At 42.0% G+C, this 26,142-nt stretch overlaps 1 protein-coding gene across 4 annotated transcripts in view; it reads left to right on the forward strand.

The window, feature by feature from the left end:
* The window catches only part of LOC125301608 (centromere protein P), a 124,131-nt gene that overhangs the window by 26,809 nt on the left and 71,180 nt on the right, over nucleotides 1-26,142 (forward strand). For 3 of the 4 annotated variants that reach the window (XM_048254236.1, XM_048254237.1, XM_048254234.1), the window contains exons 2-5: nucleotides 508-635; nucleotides 727-872; nucleotides 1,646-1,734; nucleotides 2,220-2,308. In XM_048254236.1, the coding sequence (XP_048110193.1) occupies nucleotides 517-635; nucleotides 727-872; nucleotides 1,646-1,734; nucleotides 2,220-2,308 (443 nt within the window). In that variant the 5' untranslated portion in view covers nucleotides 508-516. Of the gene's footprint in view, nucleotides 1-475; nucleotides 636-726; nucleotides 873-1,645; nucleotides 1,735-2,219; nucleotides 2,309-26,142 lie in introns of all 4 variants that reach the window. The other variant, XM_048254235.1, reaches the window with a different exon arrangement.

The following is a 26,142-nucleotide window of genomic DNA, read 5'->3' on the forward strand; positions in this document are numbered from 1 at the left end:
TTGTAACTTTTGTATAATGCCGTCGAAAAATGTGATATGTCGCTCTTAGAGTATGGTTGTATTGGTTTAGTTCCCTTGTTTTTACTGTAAGTGTAACCCAATTTAAATTTCCCAGGTCTTGTGCCGAATTCCAACTCTTGGCTAACGTTTGCAGCATGAACATACATTAAAATAATAAGGACTACTTATGATTTTTCGTATGTTCAGTCTACAGTCTAGGAAACCCTAGCACTACTTCCAAGAGTGTTTTCATAGAACATTTTCTTGCCATTTTAAAACGTTCCATGCATGTCTGTCAGTTAGCCTTGCATCCAATTTATCCTAGGGAGTCAGCATTTGGCACAGCATGTGGGCTGAAAATGTAAGCAGATCTAATAAAACAGTCGTTGGTAAGAATTCATATAGCCTCAATATGGTGTTAGAAACATAATTGTAGGTTTTGCAGTGTTTTTGGTTCTGTGTTTTTGTGTTGCAGATGTAGTGTTGCATTGTCTATTCGTTACCCAGGTAGAGAATATGGAGGAAGAATATGAAACTGAAATACTTCAGCTGTGTGAAGAAATTGCTGTGTTGGAGGTTGAGAAAGAGACCTTTGAGAGAGATGTATCCATGCAGTATGGGCAATATGATATATTGTAAGTATTGCATTTTCCAGAAATAACTATTGATAGTGAAGGATGATTATAGCTATTTTTTCTAGCTTAACTGCTTCTGACTTGGTCTTAGGGGTGCTATTGAGGAGGATGATATAAGAAGGCAAGACATTTCAAAGTTAATGGAAAACATTGAAAAATTGGAGAAGAACCTTGCCAGACAGACCAGACTTAACGGAATCACCTTAACAAGGTGCTGTGTGAAGACCATTGAGAAAAGTAAGTTTGTGTGTCTCTTAAACTTCTGGTTTGTTTATGGATGAAAATGAACATGTTTATCAACACCTCTGGATAAAGTAAAATTATTGCACAGCTTAAAAAAAACAAGCACATCATTTACAATCTATGTCTTCCTAAACCTAGACTAGGGCTGCACGATTTGGGGAAAATAATTGTGATTTTTCTGACAGATATTGTGATTTGCGATATGATTTTTGAATGCCAATGAATTGATTCAGTTCAATATTCCAAATGTCTCTTTAATTTGTGCACCCCTGATTGGTGAGCACGCCTGGTGCACAAGAAGCACAGCACCCCCGACCGACTATGAAGCTCACCAATCAAAATTTCTGTGCCATAGTCAAGGAGGATGAAAATATAATATAAAATATAAAAGTCAGAAATGTGACAGAACTGTGCAACACTGTGCACGATTATTTGTAGCTTTTGCGATTAGGTAATTGCGCTGGTTCATATTGCGATAATTGTGTAGCCCTAACCTATACTACTTGATTAGATCATTCAGGCGCCTGACACCAACTCCCATATGTGCAGAGAAAGTGTAACAGTGTACAACACATGTTAACATTTTAATTGTGTTGCGTAATTCACATTTTAAATTTCAATATTTCTTTTTTGTCTAGTGTAGTGGTTCCACTAAAGATGTGCTTTATTTTCCAGTAGACTATTCTTCTTCAGGTCTTCATCATTTTGTGAAAAATGTGTTGAAAATAATGTTTTGTATGTCCATACACTTTCATTTAATTTTCAAGGTAAAATCAAACTTGTGCAACAACACAGACTCACGGGTCACTGCCACCTCTGTTCTTTCGAAGTTGAATTTGAGATCATTGAGACACAGGTAATCCATTTCACTTTGATTTGTTGGCATGGTAGTTTAACATGTATATTACCAAGCAAGTGTTAGCATTTCTATTTGGTCAAATAGTGTGCAAGACTTTTTTCTTTTCTATTCTTCTGCAGATGTTTATTGTATGCCTTATGTGAGGTGGCATTGTATTTCTCCTGCTCTTCTCGTGGTCACTAGAGGGCAATATAGGGCAATGCAGAACTATTTTCAGTGTAGTACTGCAGTCTTGGCAATTTGTAAAGTCCCTGCATACTCTTGGTTTGTAATAAATCATGCATTACTGCTTGGAAATATATTTAGAAAGTTATTCTTAAGAATTTCACAACAGTGAAAATCAGTGATCACCTCAAAGGAATAATAAACTTTAATGTTTACATGATGGATAAAATCACAAACATTAACAATACAGAGGCTTTTTTAGAATGGAATTTATTGATTTTAATCTTCCTGATGTGAATGCAATGTGACATTTATAGGAAGATGACTCTTTAATGAGAAAAGTGATGAATCTCAACATTGTGGTGGATGGCAATGAGTGCAAGGACATCAGCTCAATTGTGTCTAGGTAATTACAACATTTGTACCCACCCCCCTCACGAATATACTGACACATTTTGTGTATAATTGCATGAAACTTACTAACAAGCACATAATTGTAACAAGTATGCATACAATGTCACCAATGTACATTCGACATACAAAATCACAAAACACAAAGCTCAATATAGCCGCAAGTGGCAATGACGGGCCCGAGCACCTGCGGGCCGCAACCTGTGACATTTCAGAATCCAACAAAGCACCGATGTGGTGCAGTTGTAAAATGTACATATTTGATGTGTTTTTGCATGTTATTTTCTGGCACATTTATTTGCTTGGCCAGGTGGGGGCGCAATGCAAGGCAGGCCCATTGTGTGTCATCATAATCATAATATATATTAACCTGAGAAATTTCAGATTATTCATTTTAAGCAAAGAACATTTCTGATACACTTTTTTTGGCCAGATGGTGGCGCTATATTAGGCATGTGAATTACACATGTGAATATCACCACAATAATGATATCCAATATTTTGTAAAGTTTCAGATCAACCAATAAAGGCATTACCAATTTCTGGCACATTTTCCTGCTTGGCCAGGTGGTGGTGCTATGCTAGGCAGGCCCATAGGGTCTCTGGATATCATCATATTGATAATAATATCTATTAACCTGAGAAGTTTCAGACCATTCATTCAAAGCATAGAGCATTTCTGGCATATTTCCTGTTTGGCCAGATGGTGGCGCTATGCTAGGCATGTGAATTATATGTGGGAATATAAGCACAATGATGATATCCAATATTTCATTTCAATATTTCAAGTTTCAGATCAATCACTTAAGGCATTGTGCATTTCTGGCACATTTCCTACTTGGCCAGGTGGTGGCGCTATGCCAGACAGGCCCATTGGGTGTCTGGATATCATCATAATCATAATATATATTAACCTGAGAGGATTCAGACCATTCATTAAATGCACTGTGACTTTATGACACATTTCCTGTTTATATGGTGAGATATTAAAACCATAATATATTTCAACATATCACAATTTAACATCAGCAACATCTTGGCATAATGTTCGGCAAATTTCACATGAATCTGACAAACCGTCTAGGAGCAGTATGTTAAAATTGATCATAGGACATGAGTGTAGTTGCCATTCTTTCTGTTGCCAGGTGGTGGCGCTATGCCAAATATGCATTATGGGCATGTGAATATCATCACTACCATAGTATTCAAAGACCTGTGAAATTTAAAACATTTCAAGCCATGCATGGTGAATTAAGACACATTTATTGTTTATGTGGAAGGGTATTAAAATTCATAGTTTTGCCATTTCGTCAAATTACAACATATAAAAAAAAGCTTCACAATTTAGAATCAGAAGCATATTGGCATCATGTATACCAACTTTCACATGAATCGGATCAACCGTCTAGGAGGAGTACGTTAAAATTGATCATGTCCACAATGCACAAAATCCCAATTACCTCACTTCCTGTGGGCGTGGCTAATGGCATGTTAATACAAAAGTTGATTGTTTTTTGGAGTTACACACACCCACCAAATTTGGTGTGTGTATCTAAAACTATATGCCAACCACAAGTCACAGTGACATAAAGGCTATGGAGGGGTGGCTTATGGAGTTCCTGGGCCAAGCCCAGTGCCAAGGCTTTTCCCCTGTGTATTCATGGTACCTCTTGACGTGTGTGCCAAATTTCATGCGTTTTCACCGATGGGAAGAACCTCTTTTGGCATCACAATTCATCACATTTTAGTCTGCACAAAATCCCAAATACCTCACTTCCTGTTGGGCGTGGCTAATGCATTGTTAATACAAAAGTTGATTGGTTTTTGGAGTTACACACACCCACCAAATTTGGTGTGTGTATCTAAAACTATATGCCAACCACAAGTCACAGTGACATAAGGGGGCGCTATGGAGTTCCTGGGCCAAGCCCAGTGCCAAGGCTTTTCCCCTGTGTATTCATGGTACCTCTTGGCGTGTGTGTGCCAAATTTCATGCGTTTTTTCACCGATGGGAAGAACCTCTTTTGGCATCACAATTCATCACATTTTAGTCTGCACAAAATCCCAAATACCTCACTTCCTGTTGGGCGTGGCTAATGCATTGTTAATACAAAAGTTGATTGGTTTTTGGAGTTACACACACCCACCAAATTTGGTGTGTGTATCTAAAACTATATGCCAACCACAAGTCACAGTGACATAAGGGGGCGCTATGGAGTTCCTGGGCCAAGCCCAGTGCCAAGGCTTTTCCCCTGTGTATTCATGGTACCTCTTGACGTGTGTGCCAAATTTCATGCGTTTTCACCGATGGGAAGAACCTCTTTTGGCATCACAATTCATCACATTTTAGTCTGCACAAAATCCCAAATACCTCACTTCCTGTTGGGCGTGGCTAATGCATTGTTAATACAAAAGTTGATTGGTTTTTGGAGTTACACACACCCACCAAATTTGGTGTGTGTATCTAAAACTATATGCCAACCACAAGTCACAGTGACATAAGGGGGCGCTATGGAGTTCCTGGGCCAAGCCCAGTGCCAAGGCTTTTCCCCTGTGTATTCATGGTACCTCTTGACGTGTGTGCAAAATTTCATGCGTTTTCACCGATGGGAAGAACCTCTTTTGTCATCACAAAATTAGCCAAGTATGTGCCAGCCACTGCCTCAATCACCTAACCTACTGAGTCCCTCGGCCACGCCCGGGGCCAAGCTCTTGTACCTAACTGCTTTGCGTGACACCTGATGTGTGTGCCAAATTTCAAGACTTTTCACCCATCTTAACCACCTCAAAAAAGGAAAACGCTCTGAGACAAAGTTAAAATAATAATAATAAATAATAATAATAATAATCCTTACAAAAACAATAGGGCCTTGCGCCCTTCGGTGCTCGGGCCCTAACTACTGCCTCTTGGGTCATTCCATGTCATATCAGACAGAATTAAGGAAATTGGTTGGTGCACCGGCTCAGTTGTCTACGGAATGTTTAGGTCCCAAAACTAAGACCAGTACAATATTTTTGTTAAATTCCAATGTGTTCATAAATTTTTTGCACCCTTGAGTTTTTGTCATATTTACACTCAAAATGCCTTATCTTGGAGGCCATGTTTGGACAATAATAGCTTTTACAGTTTTTCTCAGTCGCTTTGGTACATTTCTCGATATTTGCAAAACTGTAAGTGCATTAATCAAAACAATTCGTACAAATAGCAAAACACCATGGATTACCTGCAAAAGCCACTTTCTTGCTCAAAATCCTTAGTTCATCACTCAAAAGTAAATATCTGTGTCAATGAACATGCCAGTTCCATCAGAATGACAAGTCATTGTGGACGGATAAGACAGTCAAACTACTTAGTCATGTTGTCAATATAACAGTGTACTCTGGAGGGATGTTATGATGTAAACTATTGCTAAAGTTTTGATGACAATTATTGTAAATTGTAGGTTACACCTTAGTGTATATGGGAGTTTGATTGCAAGAGACTGGACAAGATTCACATTTATGCTTTCACTGTCTGTACTGTCATTTGTTGACAGACCATGACATTGCGATACAGAGGGGGGAAAAAAACAGAAAACAAAAGTAGAAATGTGAACATAGGACAATCTCCTTAGGGAAAACTGTACATGCAGTGCTGTAGGAATGACAGTGCAGTCTTCCTACACCTCCTGACGTTCCTGTCTGTTGGGCCACAAATTCTCATCCACATCACAACGAATATTGTCTTGCTTGACATTATGACAACTTATTCAACCATTTTGCATGTAAAGACTTATGCTATGAACTAATTTAAATGTTGTGAGGGGTGAGACTATTCAACAGAGACCCATTATAATACATTTTGATCAACATGACATACGCAATTGATAATGTAGGAAACAGCAGAGAATTGTACATAATCATTTGCATGGATGTACCAAAGCATTTGCAACTTGTTAAGTGACACAATGATGTGAAGATTGAACAGGTTGTTTTGAGAATTTCAATTCTGATCTGAGAAATGCTGCTGCCCCGATACAGACAAAGAGCAAAAGTCACCAAACCAGTTCTGAAGGAGGTGAGAGTGTAGCCGGAGGGGGCCGTCTCACAACTTCAGGACTGCTTTGAAACAACAAACTGGGATATTTTCAAAACAGCTGCCACCCACAACAACCACATTGACATTGAGGAATACACAGACACTGTGACCTCCTACATCACCAAATGCATCGATGATGTTACAGAAATAAAAAACACATCACCACTGGCCAACCAGAAGCCATGGCTGACAGGAGACGTCCACAGACTGCTGAGGGCCAGAGACAAAGCCTTCAGAGCTGGAGATGTAGCTGGCCTAAGAACAGCGAGGGCTAACCTGTCCCAGGGCATCAGGAAGGCAAAAAAGGATTACACAGACAAAATAACAACACACTTCAAAGACAGCAGAGACGCACAGAGCCTGTGGCAGGGCATAAAGGCCATCACTGACTACAAGCCAAGCCACGGAGCTGTGAGAACAACACCTCTCCGGCTCAATGACCTGAACAGTTTTTTTAGCCCGCTTTTGAAGCACAAAATGACACTCACCCACAGAAAACCCCACCTCCCCCCATGACCAACCCCTGTACCTGTCCTCTGCCAGCGTGAAGAGGACACTAGCCACCATTAACCCATAAAGCAGCAGGCCCAGACAACATACCAGGCCGAAAGTGTTGAAGGACTGTGCAGAAGAGCTGAAGGATGTTTTTACAGACATTTTTAACACCTCTCTGGAGCAAGCAGTCATCCCATCACTTTTCAAAGCTGCCACCATCATACCCGTGCCAAAGAAATCACCATCATGCTTCAATGACTACCGTCCTGTAGCACTCACGCCGATAATCATGAAGTGCTTCGAACGGCTAGTCATGTCGCACATCAAAGCCACCCTACCCCCCACCCTGGACCCCTTCCAGTTTGCATACCGAGCCAAACGATCCTCGGAGGATGCAATCTGCTCTGCCCTCCATCCAGCCCTCACCCACTTGGACAATAAAGACTCATGTGTGAGAATGCTGTAAATAGACTTCAGTTCAGCATTCAATACCATAATACCACAACAACTCATCAGCAAACTGGACAAGCTAGGATTCAGTACCTCCCTCTGCAACTGGCTGCTGGACTTCCTGTTGCAGAGACCACAAACAGTACGTGTCGGGAATAACACCTCAAGCACTCTGACCCTGAGCACGGGGGTGTGTGCTCAGCCCCCTGCTCTTCACACAGCTAACACATGACTGTACAACCACTCACAGCTCCAACCATCTGGTGAAGTTTGCGGACGACACAACACTGGTGGGCCTCCTCACTAAGGGCGATGAGGCTCACTACAGAGAAGAAGTAGACCTGCTGGCTAAATGGTGCAAAGACAACAACCTCCTGCTGAATGTCAGCAAGACCAAGGAGATTGTTGTCAACTTTCAGAGAGGCCACAAACAACTGCCACCACTGTCCATCGACAGAAATGCTGTGGAGAGAGTGAGCAGCACAAAATTCCTGGGGGATGCACATCAGCGACGACCTCTCCTGGACCACCAACACTGGCGAAGAAAGCCCAGCAGCGCCTCTACTTCTTGCGCAAATTGAAGAAGACAAGTGCCACGCCTCCCGTCATGACCACATTCTACAGAGGGACCATCGAGAGCATTGTGTCCAGCTGCATCACAGTGTGGGGCAGAAGCTGCACAGATCAGAACAGGAAGACCCTCCAGCACATTGTTAACACAGCTAAGAGGATCATTGGAGCACCACTCCCCTCCCTGCAGGACATTTACACCACCCGCCTCACCCGCAAAGCACTAGCACCGCATCACCAGACTTGCAAGTAGCTTCATCCACTAAGCAATCAGGATGCTGAACACTCTACCCACTCTCCCATCACTGACAGCCCCCCCACCCACCAGCCAGCCAGGAACCTAGGATCCTGTCTACCAAGCTGTTAGATTGACACCACTGTGCCACCTCATCAACCTCATCCAAGTAGAGCTGTTCATTGTTGTTACTAATCAGTCCCAAGATCACTGTGTCATCTGCAAACTTGATGATGGAGGTATGACTACTGTTGGCTTTGCAGTCATGTGTGTAGATGTTGTACAGCAGTGGACTCAAAACACAACCTTGGGGAGCACCAGTGCTGATGGTTAATGAGTCAGATGTCAGACCCCCCACTCTAACCACTTGTGAACGGTTGGTGAGGAAGTCAAATATCCAGTGACACAGGGTGGTGTTCAGTCCTAAGGCCTTCATCTTTGTGACCAAGGTGAGAGGTACTATCGTGTTGAATGCTGAACTAAAGTCAATGAACAGCATCCTCACATAATTCCCATTCCCCTCCTCCAGGTGAGTTAAGGTGGTGTGCATGAGGTTTGAGATGGCATCCTCTGTAGACCTGTTAGCTCTGTAAGCAAATTGAGGGGTCAAGGAGGCAGGGAGGGATGAGCAGATAATGTTTTTCACAAACTTCTCAAAACACTTCATCACTGTAGACGTCAGGGCTACTGGGCGGTAGTCATTCAGACATGATGGACTTTTGTTTTTCGGTACTGGACCAATAACAGACTGCTTGAGGCAAGTAGGAACTGTCTCTTGAGCCAATGATGTGTTAAAGATATAAGTGAACACAGGAGCTAACTGAGCAGTGCAGGATTTCAAAACCCTGTTAGAAATTCCATCCGGTCCAGCAGCTTTTCTACAATTAACCCTCCTAAACAGCACACTGCCCCCAATACACAGCACATTGTCTCATGAGGAAGCTTCTCCCCCCAACACACACACCAAGACCCCTGGCAGTTGGGTTAGCCCCTTGAGCCGTGGATCTGCCCAAGGTTTCTTCCTTGGTAAGGGAGTTTTTCCTTGCCCCTGTTGCTCTTGGGTGCTCCTTGTTGGTGCCCCCCACCCAATCCCAATCCTCCCCCCCCTTTTTTATGCAGCCCCCCCCCCCCCCATTAATGCACAAATAGGCTGACACCAGACATAATTTCACTGCATTTCTTACTTCCAGTAACTATATGCATGTGACAATAAACTTCCTTGTATCCTTGTATCCTAAAGGCATTGCTCACATCGACCTCAGAGACACAGAAAGGTGCATCCTCATTTGCTTCACATGCTGCAGCTAGTGCAAGATGGTCTGTGTTTTTCATGTCAAAGCGAGCATAAAAAGCATTAAGTTCATCAGGGAGGGCTTTACTCACATTCATCATAGGAGGGGACTTTCTTTCAAAGCCAGTGATGGTTCGGAGTCCTTTCCACACTCGTGCTGGATCACCCTCCAAGAAAACAGCTTCAACTTTGTCTCTATAGCGCCGCTTAGCATCTTTAATAGCTCTATGTAAACTATAAGATGCTGCTTTGTAATCCGTCATATCCTGTCATGGTGCGTGTCTTTAATGCCGTTCCCACTTCTCTATCCACCCATGGCTTCTGGTTAGGGAAGCTTCGGATCTTTACAGTTGGGATGATGGAATCAGTTAGCATATTGATGTAACTCAATGATACTTCCGTAAATTCATTGATGTCAGCAGAGTTCGTCTTCCCAGTCAACGTTGCTAAGGGCGTCCTGTAGCCTGGCTTCCGATTGGTCAGTCCAGCGCTTGACCTCCTTCGTCACTGGGGGGGTCCCTCTGACTTCTCTGTTTGTACATAGGCAGTAGGAAAACAGCGGCATGATCTGATTTTCCGAAAGCTGGTAGAGACTTAGCTTTGTAACTGTTCTTGAACTGTGTGTAGCAGTGATCCAGTGTGTTGTCACCACGTGTAGGGAAGTGAATGTGTTGAAGAAATTGAGGCATGGACCGGTTCAGATGTACTTGATTGAAATCACCGGCCACAATAAGCGCAGCTTCAGGGTGCGTGTGTTGTTGTCTATTTAACACTTCTTGCAATTCTGAAACCGCAGCATCTGTGTTGGCTTGTGGAGGAATGTAGACAGCGTTGAATATTACCGAAGTAAACTCACGAGGCCGGTAGAAGGGTCGACAGACGATCGCTAGATGTTCTAGATGAGGCGAGCAGGACTTTGAGAGAACGGTGACATTTCTAGGATCGCACCACTTGCTGTTCGTCATGATGCAAACACAATCACCTTTCGATTTTCCAGATTCCTCAGTCTTGTCAGAGCGAGCAGCAGAGAAAAACTCCACCGGAGTGATGGCACAGTCTGGTACAAGTTCAGTTAGCCATGTCTCAGTAAAGCATAGAATGTTACAGTCCCTGATGTCTCTTTGAAACTGTATCCTTGCTCTTATTTCATCCATCTTGTTCACAAGAGACTGGACATTGGCTAGGAGAATGCTAGGCAGTGGAGGCCTATGAGCTCTATTCCTCAATCTGTTACGGGCCCTGGCTCGTTTTCCTCTGTGTTTTTTCCTTCTGCGCCGAGATTTGTCTCCATGGTTCCCTGATGCATCTCGGAGAATCTCAGTCGGCCAGGTAGAATCGTCGATTAAAACATCCCGAAACAAAAAAGGCAATTCATTTCCGATGTTTCTGAGTGTAACGCCATCATACGTAATCAGTGCAGTGGAAAAGTGCAAAAAATTAGGGGTTAATAAAAGGTAAAAGAGAAAATATAAGCACAAATTAACCGGAGCAACCAAAAAGGCGTCCTAATGCGGCGCCGCCATGGCAACCCTTGACTTGACTTGACTTGACTTGAGAAATGTACCAAAGTGACTGAGAAAAACTGTAAAACAAGTATTATTTTAGCTTGCCAAAACCTTTTAAGATGGGAGACAAGCATGTTCTTTGTATGATTGGCCCATGGAACGTTTGTACTGCATGTTCATTGGTTTTATATTTGGACCTAGATTTGGAACAAAGTGCAAGACGGGTGATATTAAGGGTCTTGTAAACTGTAAAAATCTTGTAAATCAGTATTTTGTTTGCACATGCAATAGTTAATTAATGTGCCAATATTTGAGGTCTCCACAACAAATGCACATATGAGGATATTAAGGGTAAAACAAGGTGTAATTGTCTGGTCATTTTCATAGGAATAAAATGTAAATTTCAATTGGGTTTCTAGGCAAAGTATACTTCGTATACAAGGAATTTGGTCTCTGCATTTATCCCATCCGTGAATTAGTGAATACCCAGAGCACACAGTGAGGTGAAGCACACACTAACCCGGAGCAGTGAGCTGCCTTGCTACAGCGATGCTCGGGGAGCAGTGAGGGGTTCGGTGCCTTGCTCAAGGGCACTTCAGCCGTTCCTACTGGTCAGGGATCGAACCGGCAAACCTTCGGTTACAAGCCCGAAGCCCTAACCAGCAGGCCACAAAAATTGTATGTGTGGTAGCTAGTAGGAACATGAATATCTATGTGGGAATAGTGTTGCGTTCTATTTGTCTCTTAGAGAACTCGGAGCATGCCAGTCATGTCAGTGTTAACATTACAAGCTGTTTGCGTTCCATTTGTCAACCAGCTGCGCTACAGTCTGTCAATAGTTGGCTTATTGTTAGAAGTTGTTACTAGCCAGTTTGTAACGAAGCATTACACAGTGTTTTACCCAAACAAACGTTATAGCATCATACTGACAGAGGTTTGACACTATTGTTTCTATGACTAATTTAATGTGACACAAATCCAACAGAACTGCTAATAAACAGAGCATATAAGGCTCGCATTTACTGTTAACGGGCGCAGCCATCTTGGAAATTCAAATTCATAGTACTCTGGTTTGTCAGAGCTGACGAGTCGTGGTAGAACTTCAGAGGGCGTTCCCCTGGTCATGGGTTTCTACGGGTCAGGGAATTTCTGGAATATCATGGAATTTTGGAAAGTCTATTTCAGACATGGAAAGTCAGGGTTTTTTTTTTTTTTTTTTTGGGCAAAGTCATGGAATATCAGGGAATTTTGTTGTAGCAGTTTAACATTTATATGCCAAAATACAATTATTCAAATATATTTCCATGCAGAATTGGTGTATATCTGGTTATTAGTTTTACTGCTTGCTTGAGTAACCCAACTTTGTTTATTTAATGCCCATTTATTCATCTCCTGCTTTAAAAAAGTAAAAGATTTTTGAATGCTATGCGGCTGCTCTGATGTTTGGAAAGTTTGGTTTAACATCTAGCTGAAGGCAAGGAGGTGGGAAGAAATGGGGAATCGAGAGCTGCATCAAGATTCCTTTCACATAAAGAAGATGAGGATTGGGTTGAATATGAGTGCCTGTCACATAATGGCAAAATTAAAACCACAAGAAAGCAACGGCCCCACAAAAGCAGCTATGCAGGTGCTTCATGTTTGCCCAGCCTAGTGACCCGCTTTGTCCAGTTGCGAGCTTCCACAAATATCTGTCAAAATGTCCACCTGATGCATTCTTTCTTCACCCCCTGCGTTCTTCGCAGGAAACACTCGAAAGAGGAGAGGTCTGGTACTCTTGTAAGCCTACCAGGAGAGGTGGTAACAGACCAGGGCACTAACTTTCTTTCATTGCTGCTGGAGAAGGTTTACCAACTCCTACTAATGGGAAGGCCCCAGTGAAGACAAGAGGAATGTTGTCCAGTACATGGTCCAGATGAGAGAGCGACTGGAGGAGATGACATCTCTGGCTGTGGAGAACATGCAGAAGTCACGAAGGAACCAGAAAACCTGGTATGACCGGAGGGCCAGAGAGAGATTGTTTGCGCTTGGTCAGAAGGTGCTGTTACTGTAAGTTTGACGGAAAACGGGGAGTGTGACGTATGAGATCCACATGCCGGAGAGAAGGAAGACCACCCAGAACTTCCATGTGAACCTTCTCAAGGAGTTTTACCCGAGGCAGACAGTGGAGAGACGGCTGTTCTTTCGGGCCATCAGAGAGGAGGAAGAACCAGAGGAACAGTACTTTCCTGTGCAGAGAACACCACAGGCGGTGGACCTCAGCCACCTGGAGTCAGACCAGAGACACCAGATGGAGGGAATGCTAGACCCAGACCTGTTCCAGGAGAAGCCGGGACCGACCAGGTTGGTGAGACATGACATCACCATGAAGTAGGAGACTCCAGCCAAGCAGAAAAGTTATAGAGTTCCAGAGCGGTTGCTATGTGTCCTGAAAGAAGAACTGGACACTATGCTCTCAATGGGGATTATTGAACCTTCTGCCTGTGAGTGGTGTAGTCCTGTGGTCCTAGTACCCAAGAAGGACGGTACGTTTTTGTATCGATTTCAGGCAGATCAATGCCCTCACGAAGACCGACCCATACCCCATGCCCCGCATTGATGAGTTGGGCAAAGCAAGGTACATGTCCACATTGGATTTGTGTAAGGGCTATTAGCAGGTTGCCTTGACATAGTGAGCCAAGGAACTTATAGCGTTTCGTACGCCACATGGATTATATAAATTCAATGTGATGCCATTTGGGCTCCAGGGGGCGCCAGCCAGTTTTCAGCGGCTTATGGACCAGGTCCTGAAGGGCACGAGTGCAGATGCAACATATTTGGATGATGTCATCTTCAGTGAAACTTTTTAAGACCACAGTGACCACCTACAGCAGGTGCTTCGAGGTTCGCCCAGAAGGAGGTCCAATATCTGGGCTTCATCATTGGAGGAGGAGTCATCCGTTCTCAGCTTGAGAAGGTGGAGGCCATCCGGAGCTGTTCTCTGCTGACCACCAAGAAAAAGGTGACATCGTTTTTGGGCCTGGTAGGATGGTACAGAAGGTTCATACCTATTTTTTTGGCAAGAGCTGCTGTACTTTCAGATCTCCCCATTGCTGTTGCTCACAACAAGGTGGTGTGGACGGAGCAGAGCCAGCAGGCATTCCAGGACCTGAAAGAGGTGGTGTGTGGAGATTTGGTGCTGCAGAGTCCAGACTTTGATGAGCCAGTGCCAGAGCATTGCTTCTGCAGGAGGTGGATGGTGATCGCAGGCCTTTGGCATTCCTGAGTCGTAAGCTGTGTCCTAGGGAGACCCGATACTCAGCAGTGGAGCTGGAGTGTCTCGCAATCAATTGGGCCCTGGATTCGGTCTGGTATTACCTGCTGGGGTGACATTTCCTGTTAGAGACAGACCACCGAGTGCTACATTGGCTGGACTGGATGCGAGACGCTAATTCCCAGATTACCAGGTGGTACCTGTCTCTTCAGCCCTATTCCTTCACCGTCCGCTATAGTCCGAGAACAATGAATAAGGCGGCAGATTTCCTGTCCTGCATCCCAGTGTCTCCATAGTGGAGCCCTGATATTTGGACGTGCGTCGTCTGCGGAAGGGGGGGAATGTCACAGAGCTAACCTCCGTTACAATATAAACTATGAATGAAAAGACTTGCAACATGATTGGAACTCACTTCCTGTTTGGCGGTTTTGCCGACGATTTAGATTGACGGTTACGGTCGAATGGTTTAACATTTAGCTACAAAAAGCACGACTTTTGTGAGGCATGTTCTGAAGATGCTCTCTGTCAAATTTAGTGAAGATCAGACAAAATTTGTGACCTGGTCACGAGTCCACGTACCAAGTTTGGTTTCGATACGTGAAAATGTTGTTAATGTTGTTAATTATAGCACCCCTAAAAGACACCAAATGTATAGTGTGTCCTCATGATCGGGTCACAAGTCCACGTACCAAGTTTGGTTTCGATACGTTAAAGTGTTGCTGAGATACAGTATGAGCTCATTTCCTGTAACTTTAGCGCTCTCCTCCACATTTATAAACCACCCGGAAGTGAGGTAACAGAGTCAAACAGGGTAAACAGGTCAAGTTCAATAATGTAATGGATCCTGACACAGACTGAAAGGAGATAGATTATAAACAACGAAAATGCCTGTGACAGGCCACAGCCCTATAATTATGAGCCACCTAGGCGAGATAGGGGCCAGGGAGAGAACGGGGGATTGACAGAATGACGCTGGTTTTCTCGGTAGCGACTCGCTACATTTATGCTGTATAGCAATGCTAGGTAAACGATTCGACAATTACAAGTACATTTACCCCATTTACCGCCCATTACAGTTTGTTTACCATCAAATTAGCTTCGTAGAGGTTTTCTTGTTAGGAGAATGGTGGACGTGATTTTCTGACAGGCTGAAATTAGTGCAACCAGCAAAAACATAATGAATAATCATTATGACTTTCCAAAAAATCAACAAACTTTCTCTCACCACTGCTCAGACTAGTATCTACACCAGTGTTTTCAACCTTTTTTGAGCCATGTTACATTTTTTACATTTAAAAAAATCCTGCGGTACACCACCAATCAAAAACGTAACAAAATTACACACTGTAGCCTAATACAGCAAAATATAATGACAATTTAATCTCTCCATTTGTTTACAGTTCAGTTTAGAGTCTGCATTTTTTACTTTTCAAGTAGGCCTATTTATCCATCACTGTTTTACATCTTTTCACCCATAAGTATTAGAAAGCTAGATACCACATTGTAGGGCTGTAGCTATCGATTCTTTTTGTAATGGATTAATCTAGCACTTTATCGATCGATTAATTTTTTGCATTTTTAAACAACCAAAACAAATAATGCATAACGAAAATGACATTGCTGTAAAATGATAAAGCAATTACAGGTATTTATTCTAACTCCAACATTTCACTCCAAAACTAAGCCCATTTATTGCAATTTACCCATTTAGTGTTTATAAGTGCCAGTGGCAACAATTAAATAATGTTCAAAATGCTCTCTGTAAAATTGCAACCTCTTGTGCATGACTTAGTATGGACAGCTTTGTTCGCCCAGCTATGTTGTGAAGTGCTGGGAGGGAGAAGAGGGAAAGCAATTTAATGTATTAATATGCACAACAAGTTTCATGCTGTAATCTAGACCTGACATCAAAGTAAATATCTGTTTTTATGTAGATTTCTACACCTGCAGCATTTGGCATTAGGCTACTAACAAATAATTTTACCATTACTAAAAAATAGCCTACCATTAGGCTACTAACAAATAATTTTACCATGAGGCTACTAAAAAATAATTTCTGGGGTGAGCCTATTTGCTATGGTAACTGAGCAACCTGTGTGTGTGTGTGTGTGTGTGTGTGCACGCGTGCGGTGCATGAGGGAAGATGAGGGTGCATGCATGTGTATAAGAAGGGGTTCTTTTTTAGGCATACTGTCTTGCAATTGAACGTGAATAAGTTTACTACTTAAAACCATCAAAGCTAAACATTATATCACGACATCGCTGCAAATACAGTATGTGATTAAAATCAGCCAACATCAATGTAGGCTAAAGGCTACGTAGATAGATAGATAGGCTAGATAGATTGATAGATCGCCTACTTTATTGACGCTTGGTGAAACAGCATGGAGTGGATGTTTTCGGTTCAGATGCTTGTTCTTTTCCTTTTTGAGTATGTAATGATCCCAAAACTTTACTTGAAAACTTTAGACATTCTCTGCCATTTATGGACATCTTGACTCCTAATCACCAGCTAAATTCAGAATGTATCACCATTCACGCTATAGTGGTGTGCTTCCTGAACAACGGTCCGTGTGGAACAATCAGATCCCTGCGCCAGATAAAAGGCCATAGGAATTTAACGAGGCTTCGAGGCAGGGTTTTTGCCTCGAGTAATTTTTGTAATCGAGTTATTCGAGTAACTTGATGAATTGTTTCAGCCCTACCACATTGTCCGTTCTATTTAGTGGCATAGGCTATGTGAGCACGGCTGTCACATTGCTGGGGGCAAACACCTTACTGTCTATGGGCAACACTTGCAGACAATCAGAGACACCTGTATGATTTCCAATCAGAGACACCTGTTCTCCATTGGCCTCCAGTGAGTGTTGCCCCACCATCATGGCAGCGCTATTTACATAGGCCTACGTTCTTTTCTGAGCCGAATGCGGTTTCTAGCTTTCTAATATCTATTTTTCACTGCCACTTCTTGTGTGCCACCCACTGACATGAAAGAGTATTTATTTACTTAGCAAGTCACTACAATGCAGGCACAGATGCTCAACAATGGCATAGCAACAACTAAATAATAAATGTTTTTGGACCTATTAAGTGAAATTGGACAATTTCCCACGGCACACCTGAAATCAACCTGCAAGTTGCTCTTTAAACGTCAAGGTCATCCTCTGGTTTTGTATTGTATGCAAGGTAATATTTATTGTTACATTCATTTCTCCTATTGAACCCTAACTAAATGAATAAATGTAGATGTACCACCTAGCAGTGCAGTAACAACAATCTTTGAGAATTCCCACAGCAAATCCGGTCACTTCTAGCAATTACAACAAACCCTTGCAAGAAGGACTGCCTATCAGTATATTTATTTATGGGAAGGAAGAGGTTATACGTTTTATATCAATGTCTATGAATAAGAATGACAAAGTGCTTTAATGATTGGAGTTGACATTTTTTTCCCCTTGACATTACTGATGACTCAATGATTAGGATATACACAGTTTGCTTAAAGATGAAAACATGGAGAGTTGGACTCATGAAGTGTTGGTAATCTGTCTGAAGCTACTTTTTTTCAGTGTAACTAACTTGACAGTCCTTGGACACACATCTGGATCGTATTGTATGGTCTGGGATTTGCTCCTGGCATTTGAGAGGTGGAAAAATGCTGTAGATAATAATTCTCACACAAGTCTTAAGTAGTCTATGTTTTTATGTCTTGTATAAATAGTTTTATGGTCATTATATTCCATCTAAAATTGGTTCGTTGGGTAGGTTTTTTTCTGAAGTGGCTCATTTTTTCTGGACAACTGCTGGCAGTCAAACCGTCAGTACACATTGGACAGAAATTACTATTTACAATTTGCTTTTGGCTGATCTCCTACAGAACAGAAATCTTGAATACTTTTTTGTTAAATATCATATGTTGTTATAAGACTAGTAAGTAGAGTCACTGGGCATGTAATGTCTGAGAGAGTCTGTGACAGAGGGGGGAGCTTTTTTAACCATTGTGGTTCTGAAGGACCACAAGGCAAGTTTGGTTGGCCCCTGTTTTTGCAACTCTGTCTTTTGCCCCAAGGCATTCCCCACAATGGAGCATCAAAGTATTACTTGGTATGATAAGGTTGAGGCATTTTTGCAACCAAGCTTAACTGTAACTTTTAATCACTTTGTTTCTTGTAGAGAGTTGCAAACAGTTTTGCAGTTTAACTTATATAATGCAGTTTAATGTTCTTTAGGATGGAAGGTGCTAAACTAATGAATGCTTTTGTTGTGTTGGATTATGTGACATTGCACGTATGTCTGACCATTTTAATTCTTCTGCGTTTTACTTATTGGATAACTGCAGACAAATGTCTGCACTGTGTTGAATTGTTGCACTTTAAAACTCACTGGTGTGAGTTGTGACTCTGTCTCCTACTCTTTTGGACAAGATCCATTATTTTTCCATCAGTGCTTTACAGCATCTCCTCTCACAGACTGGAATCTCCCCATCTGTGGAAAGTTTTGTCTGGTGCCACACAGCCTTGGGCCCCAGTGCAAATCTATGGAAAGTCTCAAAAATGTCAAACTGTAGTCCAGCTTGATAGTTGGATGGAACACAAACACGCGACCCTGTGGACCACAACTGAGTCTGCATTGTGTCTTCACATGGCATTATCTTTGACATATAAATTGAAGCAAGAAAGGCATGCTTTGAAAAGACCTCCAGTCTGTCAAATTATTCTTTATCCATAGGGTCATCTGTATTCAATGGGACTGACGGAGTGAAAATTACACCCTGGAGTTCACTTTATAAAGCTTTCACAGCTCATTGTTTTGGAGCTGAGCAATGTTTTAAGTTCGTCTCTCCTGGAAATGTAGCATGTGATGATTTTCTTCAGTCAGGATTGTAACCAAAAGGACCATGCACTTTTATACTGGTGTTTCCAGGCCTCAGAGATAGATTGATATATAGATACAGTAGATAGAGATGATAGTCAGTTAGTTACCGGTAACTTTATTCATCTACAAAGTAAATGCTGTTAACACAACAAATTAATTACATTAATATATATCACAAAAACACACAGAAAGAAACACACAAGTCAAAATAGATAGAATACAATAGAATTTAGGACTGTTGCTGCTGTATCTGCAGTTGAATGATAATTTGCGCAATTGTGTAATATTATTTCCCTCTCCCGGCACACAGGGGAGTCATTGTAAATTGTTATAGCAGTGGGCACGAATGACATTCTGTAGCGCTCCTTATTACAGCAGAGTTGAAGAAGTTTCCAGCTGAAAACACTGTTTGTACAGTGGATGTGAAGTGTTGTCCATAAATAATACTGAGCAGTTTATGCAACTTCCCTTTTTCAACAGCTAACTCTAGGGCCTCCAGTGTACTCCCAAGTACAGAGCTAGCCCTTTTAATCAGCTTGTTCAATTTTTTGGTGTTGTTGGCTCTGAAGTTGTTGCCCCAACAGTGTGCAATAGCATAGAGACACCAGCCAATAGTCCATTACTTATTAATACAAAACATTAGCAAATTAACCTCTTTTCTCGAAATTACACATTCTGAAGGTTTTTATTTTTTTTATTAAAATGTATTTTTAGTGTTCTAAAAATAGCTTGGGTGTAGTTACACCAGTTAGTATTTGCACAGCAAATTCACCCCACCTATATCTTCACTCTGTCTCTGCAGCTGAGTGTCACAAAGAGTGTAAGTCTTACAAAACAAAATGTATATTTACAAAGGTTCACAAAATAGTCCTGTATGCTGATGTATGTCCAGTTAGAAATGACAAAGGTTATGATGAGTGAAGTAGCTTGTTTACTACCTAATTTCAAAACTGGTGTATCATGTATCATATTTTTTGTACCCCTGGCAAATATTGATTTAATGTTGGTTTTCTCTTGACTAATATGTTTGTACTGACTGAAAATGACACTGCCACATGGCAAAAGGTTTTAAGACAATGGACACTATTATCGTGATCCAAAACGCATGGTCACTAGTCAAAAGCTTATTTACATTTAGTGGAATGTCCAGTCCACATTGGGAGTGTTTTCATTATCAAACGTCGGGTGGATGGTGCAACAAGGCGTCCTATGATTCTTAATCAGTCATGGGTGTGATTTGGGCGTAACATCATTTTAACCAATGAGAATGACATCTGTCATTCCCTTTAACAGCAAGCAGCGCAACTTCAAACAGTGCATCGGTATTTTGATAGTCAGCTGTGCATTTGAAGGAATCTGCTTGCACACGAGAACAGTTATTCCACTAAACCATGCTTTACTAAAACCTAGCAGAGTATATAGCCTACACGCATCTGCACTCGTCTATTACTTGAACTCATTGGCAAAGTAAAACTAACTTCACAGTGGTCTCAGTCAACATTAAAACAGTTATACACTGTTACTTTCACTTTTGACTGACAATAGGTTACCATCGAAAACATACAGTAGCCTGAAAAATGCAACACTTACCCCAATAATGTTCAAATGACTGAATAAAAAACCTAAGGACATTTATCCTGCAGAGAAGTTGCTGCTTACATCTCGTGACCGTGCGTCTTCAGCTGTGCTTCATATTTGCCTTTCGCCTCTCGCCTAATCACTTTTATCCGTCATTACCAATTTGCAAATCATGGTGAATAACTACTCATTGTGAGATGTATTTTGTAATATTTTTATTCTAATTGTGTTTCCCATTGCAATCTTGTAATTTGTAATATTTTGCATGGATGTGCGCTGTGCGCATTCGTGGATGAGCGAAGCAGGGTGCATTGTGCACCTGCCCATATCACTGTTGATAATGCGCTCTTAAAATGACATATAAACAACTCGCCATGGATTTCTGACTAGGGGCCTATTGCACAATAGCAGAATTAAGACATCCGGGATAAGTTACTGAGCTGCGCTCAATGGATCCAAAGCAAAAGAGCGTACAGGCTTAATTGGTTGCACAACGAGCAAGCCAGGATGAGCAGACACGGATTCATCAAGCCAGGTGAAGCCCATCCTGGATAAGTGCGCGCTCACGGCTCCCTCAAATAGACCCCGCCACCGATCACAGACTCACTGATTCACCGATTCACCATTGCAACTAGAGTGGCTTCATTGCTTCTTCTACGGTGTAAAGTAGGTAGCAATAGCCTTTTTCACACAGCAACAAAAAGCAACCCCTCTGTTTAGGAGAATATTGCAACTATTAATTGCAACTACTAATTTTCAGATTATTCTACATCTGCTACTATTGGAGGGCGCAGCCAGCCAGAATCAGATGGGCTCCCCCTATTAAGTCAGGTTCTGCTCAAGGTTTCTTCCTGGAATATGGGAGTTTTTCCTTGCCACAGTTGCCATATGGCGGCTTGTGGGGGTAAGAGGGGTTAAGGCTGCCAGTCTTATGACATCATTTTCTATTTTTTTTGATATGTTGCTGAGTAGATCATAAACAGCAAAGAAAAGTGATTGATAATGACTGACTGACTATTATTGTGTTACATGCTTCAAATGTAAAGCACTTTGAGCTGCATTCTGTGTATGAAAGGTGCTATACAAATAAAGCTTATTATTATAACTAGTGTAGCGACCACCACGCGCGAAATGGTTACGGCGCTTCCGTGACGTCGCATTGACGCATGACGGGTTGGGTATGGCGAGTATGTAAAAGTTAATTAATGATCAAAAACATTTAAATAATGACAGTGGGTCTGGTTATATGTGATAACAATGTGTAGTGGGCAGTGGAATAACTATTTGTTTCCGTTTGTGGTGACTGCTAATTGAGATAAGGGATGAGATTAAATAGATCCTGGAACTTAGCCTGGTCTGGAGGAATCCCTCATCCTAGTTTTGTGCAATAGGCCCCAGGTTTCTCTTGGTCAGTGGCATAATGCGTTTTAGGTACAGTAGTGTACGACAGCGATTTTTAGACCATGCGCCAGACCCCTCCTTAGGTCGTTAATTGCCACACCCCTTGGTGCGTTGCTCAAAAAAAGAGACGGGCATGGCGAAAAACTCGAGTCTACGATAGAAAAAACTTTGCGTTGTGATGATTTTAGACTTTGGACTGCACTTTAGACCGTCATGATGGAGGCCAATGCATACTGTATCTATATTATTCTTGCAACACATATAACTGCTACTACACTGCACATATCTATGTTGTTCATACATTGTTCATACTGGATAGCCATATTTATTCTGCTCTTATAAAGTTACTGCTAATACACTGCATACTCACCTGGACAAGCCTGGAAGCACTGTGAGAATCTTGTATTTTGATTTCTCCAGTGCTTTCAACACAATATTCCTGGGGGAAAAGCTGGGGCATATGTGAGTGGACCAACATCTGACACGATGGTTACTGGATTATTTTACAGAAAGGCCACAGTATGTCAGGGCTCAGGACTGTGCGTCGAATACAGTTCTGTGCAGCATGGTGCCCCCCAGGGCACAGTCCTTGCACCTTTCCTGTTCACCATCTATACAGCTGACACATACAACTCGCCTCATTGTTACCTGCAAAAATTATCTGACTGCTCTGTAGTCGTGGGTCTGATTGATGGGGACAAAGAGATGTTGATCAGAACTTCGTAAACTGGTGCCAGAAGAACCACCTCCAGCTCAATGTGAACAAAAGCAAGGAGCTGGTTGTGGACTTTCGGAGGAGGGCCCATCTCGCTGTATCTCCAGTGAACATCCAAGGGATCCTAGGGCCAGAGTAGGCTGTACCTACTTAGGAGGCTGCGGTCCTTTGGCGTCAGCCATTTTTTACGGGGTGGTTTCTTGGCGCGGCGGTATCTCAGCTGCGGACAGGAAAAGGATAAATAAGATCATTAAGAAGGCAAGTGCTGTGGTAGGGTAGGAGCTGGACTCATTAGAGGTGGTGGGAGATAGGAGGATGCTAGCAAAACTGAGATCCATATTGGGGAATGAGCAGTATCCTGTGTGAGACGCTGGCAGCTTTGAGTAGTTGTTTTAGTGAGAGGCTGCTTCATCCCACATGTGTGAAGGAGAGATATCATAAGTCTTTCATTCCAGCTGCTGTTAGACTGCACAACATGGGCTGCCCCAATAGATCACAATGCACTTTAAAATTATTTTAATTATTTTGCAAATTCCTGGATTCTGCTGAATGCCTTTGACTTTATAGTTAGCCTATTTATTTATTTATTTATCCTCTTAAATCAGTGTTACTCATTGCGCGGCTCGCGAGCCACATGTGGCTCGTCAAGCTATAATTGGTGGCTCGCATGGTAGCTTTGGCGAGATTTCACCAAATTTGGTTTTACTCATTTTGAGTAGGCCTAAACTGTTCGCCAAAGGCCATCATCCCTGGCCCCAGGTTGATAAAAACAAAGGTAGGCTCTGATTTAGCCTAGTCTACTGTATGACTTCAACGAGGTGATCTTTAGTTTCATTCTGCTTACAGTATCTCACTGCCACTTGCAACGCCTTTGAATGCAATCCGCTGCCCTGTTTACCGGCAATGCTACAGCGGACTTAAACTGCCACCTCGTGGCGATAAGTTGTAATACATTTCACGCAGCTGCTTGAATCACGGAAAGCGGGAATGAAGTGGCCACTTCTAAATGGGACCCACTGTATGTGGTAACACAGCCAATACATTTTTTCAAATATGCTTCATAAACATACAATACTGCACTACAAAAACGCAAATATCTGAATTATACTTCTCCCTTCACCCAAATAATTTAGGTGAAAGGAAGTTATTAAGCCTTAATGGTGCTTCCTAAAGGGGGTATTGTGGCATTGTTTACAAAACTTAACCGCAGCGCACGTTTGCAGGCAGGCGGCGTTAGTTCCAGCGAAACACAAAATGGACCGGTTTTTAATAATAATAATAATAATAATAATAAAAAAAAGGGACAGAAACGAGCTCAAAAACCAGACGGACAGACACACAGTGTTGTAACGGGGGAAATGAGTCTGAGGAAGCAGCAAACAAAAATCAGCACGAATACACCAGGGAGGGGACGAGCAGACAAACGGCAGGTGTAACGTTACCCAGTATTGGCTGTGTTATTTCTTTTTTTTGTGGGATGTCCAATTTAAATGTAGAAATGCACATTTGCAAAGGTGACTTAGTATGTTGTCGTAAAAGTGGCTCTCCTTTTGATTTTGCACTGCCAATGTGGCTCTTGTGAAAAAATAGTGAGGATCACTGTCTTAAATTGTTCACTATTTACCTGTATTTATTACCCAGTAGTGTAGGGTGTGCAGTTATTTATTTATCTTCCCCCACTTAAAATCCTACCAGGGATTCCTCGAGCGACGAGTAAGAATGAACAGGTATGATAAGGGATCAGATTCCAAAAATAATTCTGTGGAAATGCATGGATTCCAGTTTCTTCCAGTAGCAGCAACTGGAAACGGCAGTTACCGTATTTTCCGGACTATAAGTCACACTTTTTTTCATAGTTTGGCTGGTCCTGCGACTTATAGTCAGGTGTGACTTATATATGAAAAAAAATATATAATTGAACAGGTTTTTAAATGTTAATTTATATTAACTGACATGAACCCTACATGAAACATTGCCGTCTACAGCCTAGAGAGAGCGCTCTCAAATGCACAAGTCCTGTGCACTTTCAGTCAGAGATTAGTGCTTGTGCTATGCCTGAAACACACGTGCATACTTAAATCCTCAAATGGCCGGGATTCTATTTATAGCCGGGCCTCAGATTCGGACAAATAAAAGCCAGTATAATTTTGTTTCAATTTAACTCCTAAAAGAGCTCTTCTTAATAATTTATATTGTTGGTTGGTTTAATATTGTTGCCAATGAAAAGTCATCTTCCCACACCATGAGTCTCCAACACGTTGCTCTCAAGCTACCAGTCGCACGCAGCCCCTTTCTGAGCTAGAGGCTGAAGCAATAACCTACATTTAAACACAATTGTTGCTACCAGGCATCAGCCTACGAATTTTATAAAAAAGTAAATCATGCATAATTTAAAAAATAACTAAGTTTAGGCTATCCTAGATCTCTTTGGCTATATGGAATACGGTTTCACTTGCAGCACAGCACACGTTCCATGAATGAATGAAAGCGGATGCCTTATCTCGCAATAAGCGGATGAAAATCCCAACACTCTTTCATACATGAAACTTAATAGTGAACCATTAAATACCCCACAGATTTCAGTGGTCATCTGTCCCGATATTTAGCAAGATAATCAAACAGTCCAAACGTAAATCAAATCTCAAATTGAACATCTTCTGCTTTTGATAGCCTACTGGTATGCCGCTCCAAACGAAAAGTAGGCCTATGTCTCACAATAAAATGCAAGAAATAAAGTCCTATAGCTGATCGCTGTTTTGCTACTACTGTAATTATCTTTCACGTAATGAATATGCACAGAAAGTGAAAGTATGCCTACTATGCGCTCCGTGTCTGTAGCTGTCTGTTCACGTCCGCAATCGATTATAACGTTCCTCAAATGGAGAACACATCCATGTTCTCTTGCGTTATAGGCTGTCATGCTTCTGTGTTTGCAAAATTCCTGACGGTTCCTGATCGCTAAACGTTTGTCGATAGCGTTTGATGCAGAAGCACCTATAATTTGACTTCAGCGGTGACAAATCCTGCTGAGAGAGAGGCAGCCCCAAAGTGGTCCTGCGCGCGAGCGCGTGTCTGCATGGGGTTCAATTGAAGTTAGAGTTGGTCCGTCCAGTCAATAGTCCCGCATTCAGGCCGCTCCATTAATAGATTAATGTCAGACAGCGCTGTAAAATCTGTCGGAATTTCTCGCATTATGATGGCTAGAGTTGCGGGACTTTTATTAGTATGCTCTATACTTAGTAATAATTTATGCACAATACCCGCAATCCCGTGCTGAAATGTAGGCCCTGGTTAAATGTGCATCTTTTTTTCTCTCGCTCTCTTTTTCTCTCAGAATGTTCTGCTCCCAGTTTGTGCCAATATATCGTCCAAAATGCTTGATTGCA

The sequence above is a fragment of the Alosa alosa genome, chromosome 10, assembly GCF_017589495.1.
Source record: "Alosa alosa isolate M-15738 ecotype Scorff River chromosome 10, AALO_Geno_1.1, whole genome shotgun sequence".
In the NCBI taxonomy this organism is placed as follows: Eukaryota; Metazoa; Chordata; class Actinopteri; order Clupeiformes; family Clupeidae; genus Alosa; species Alosa alosa.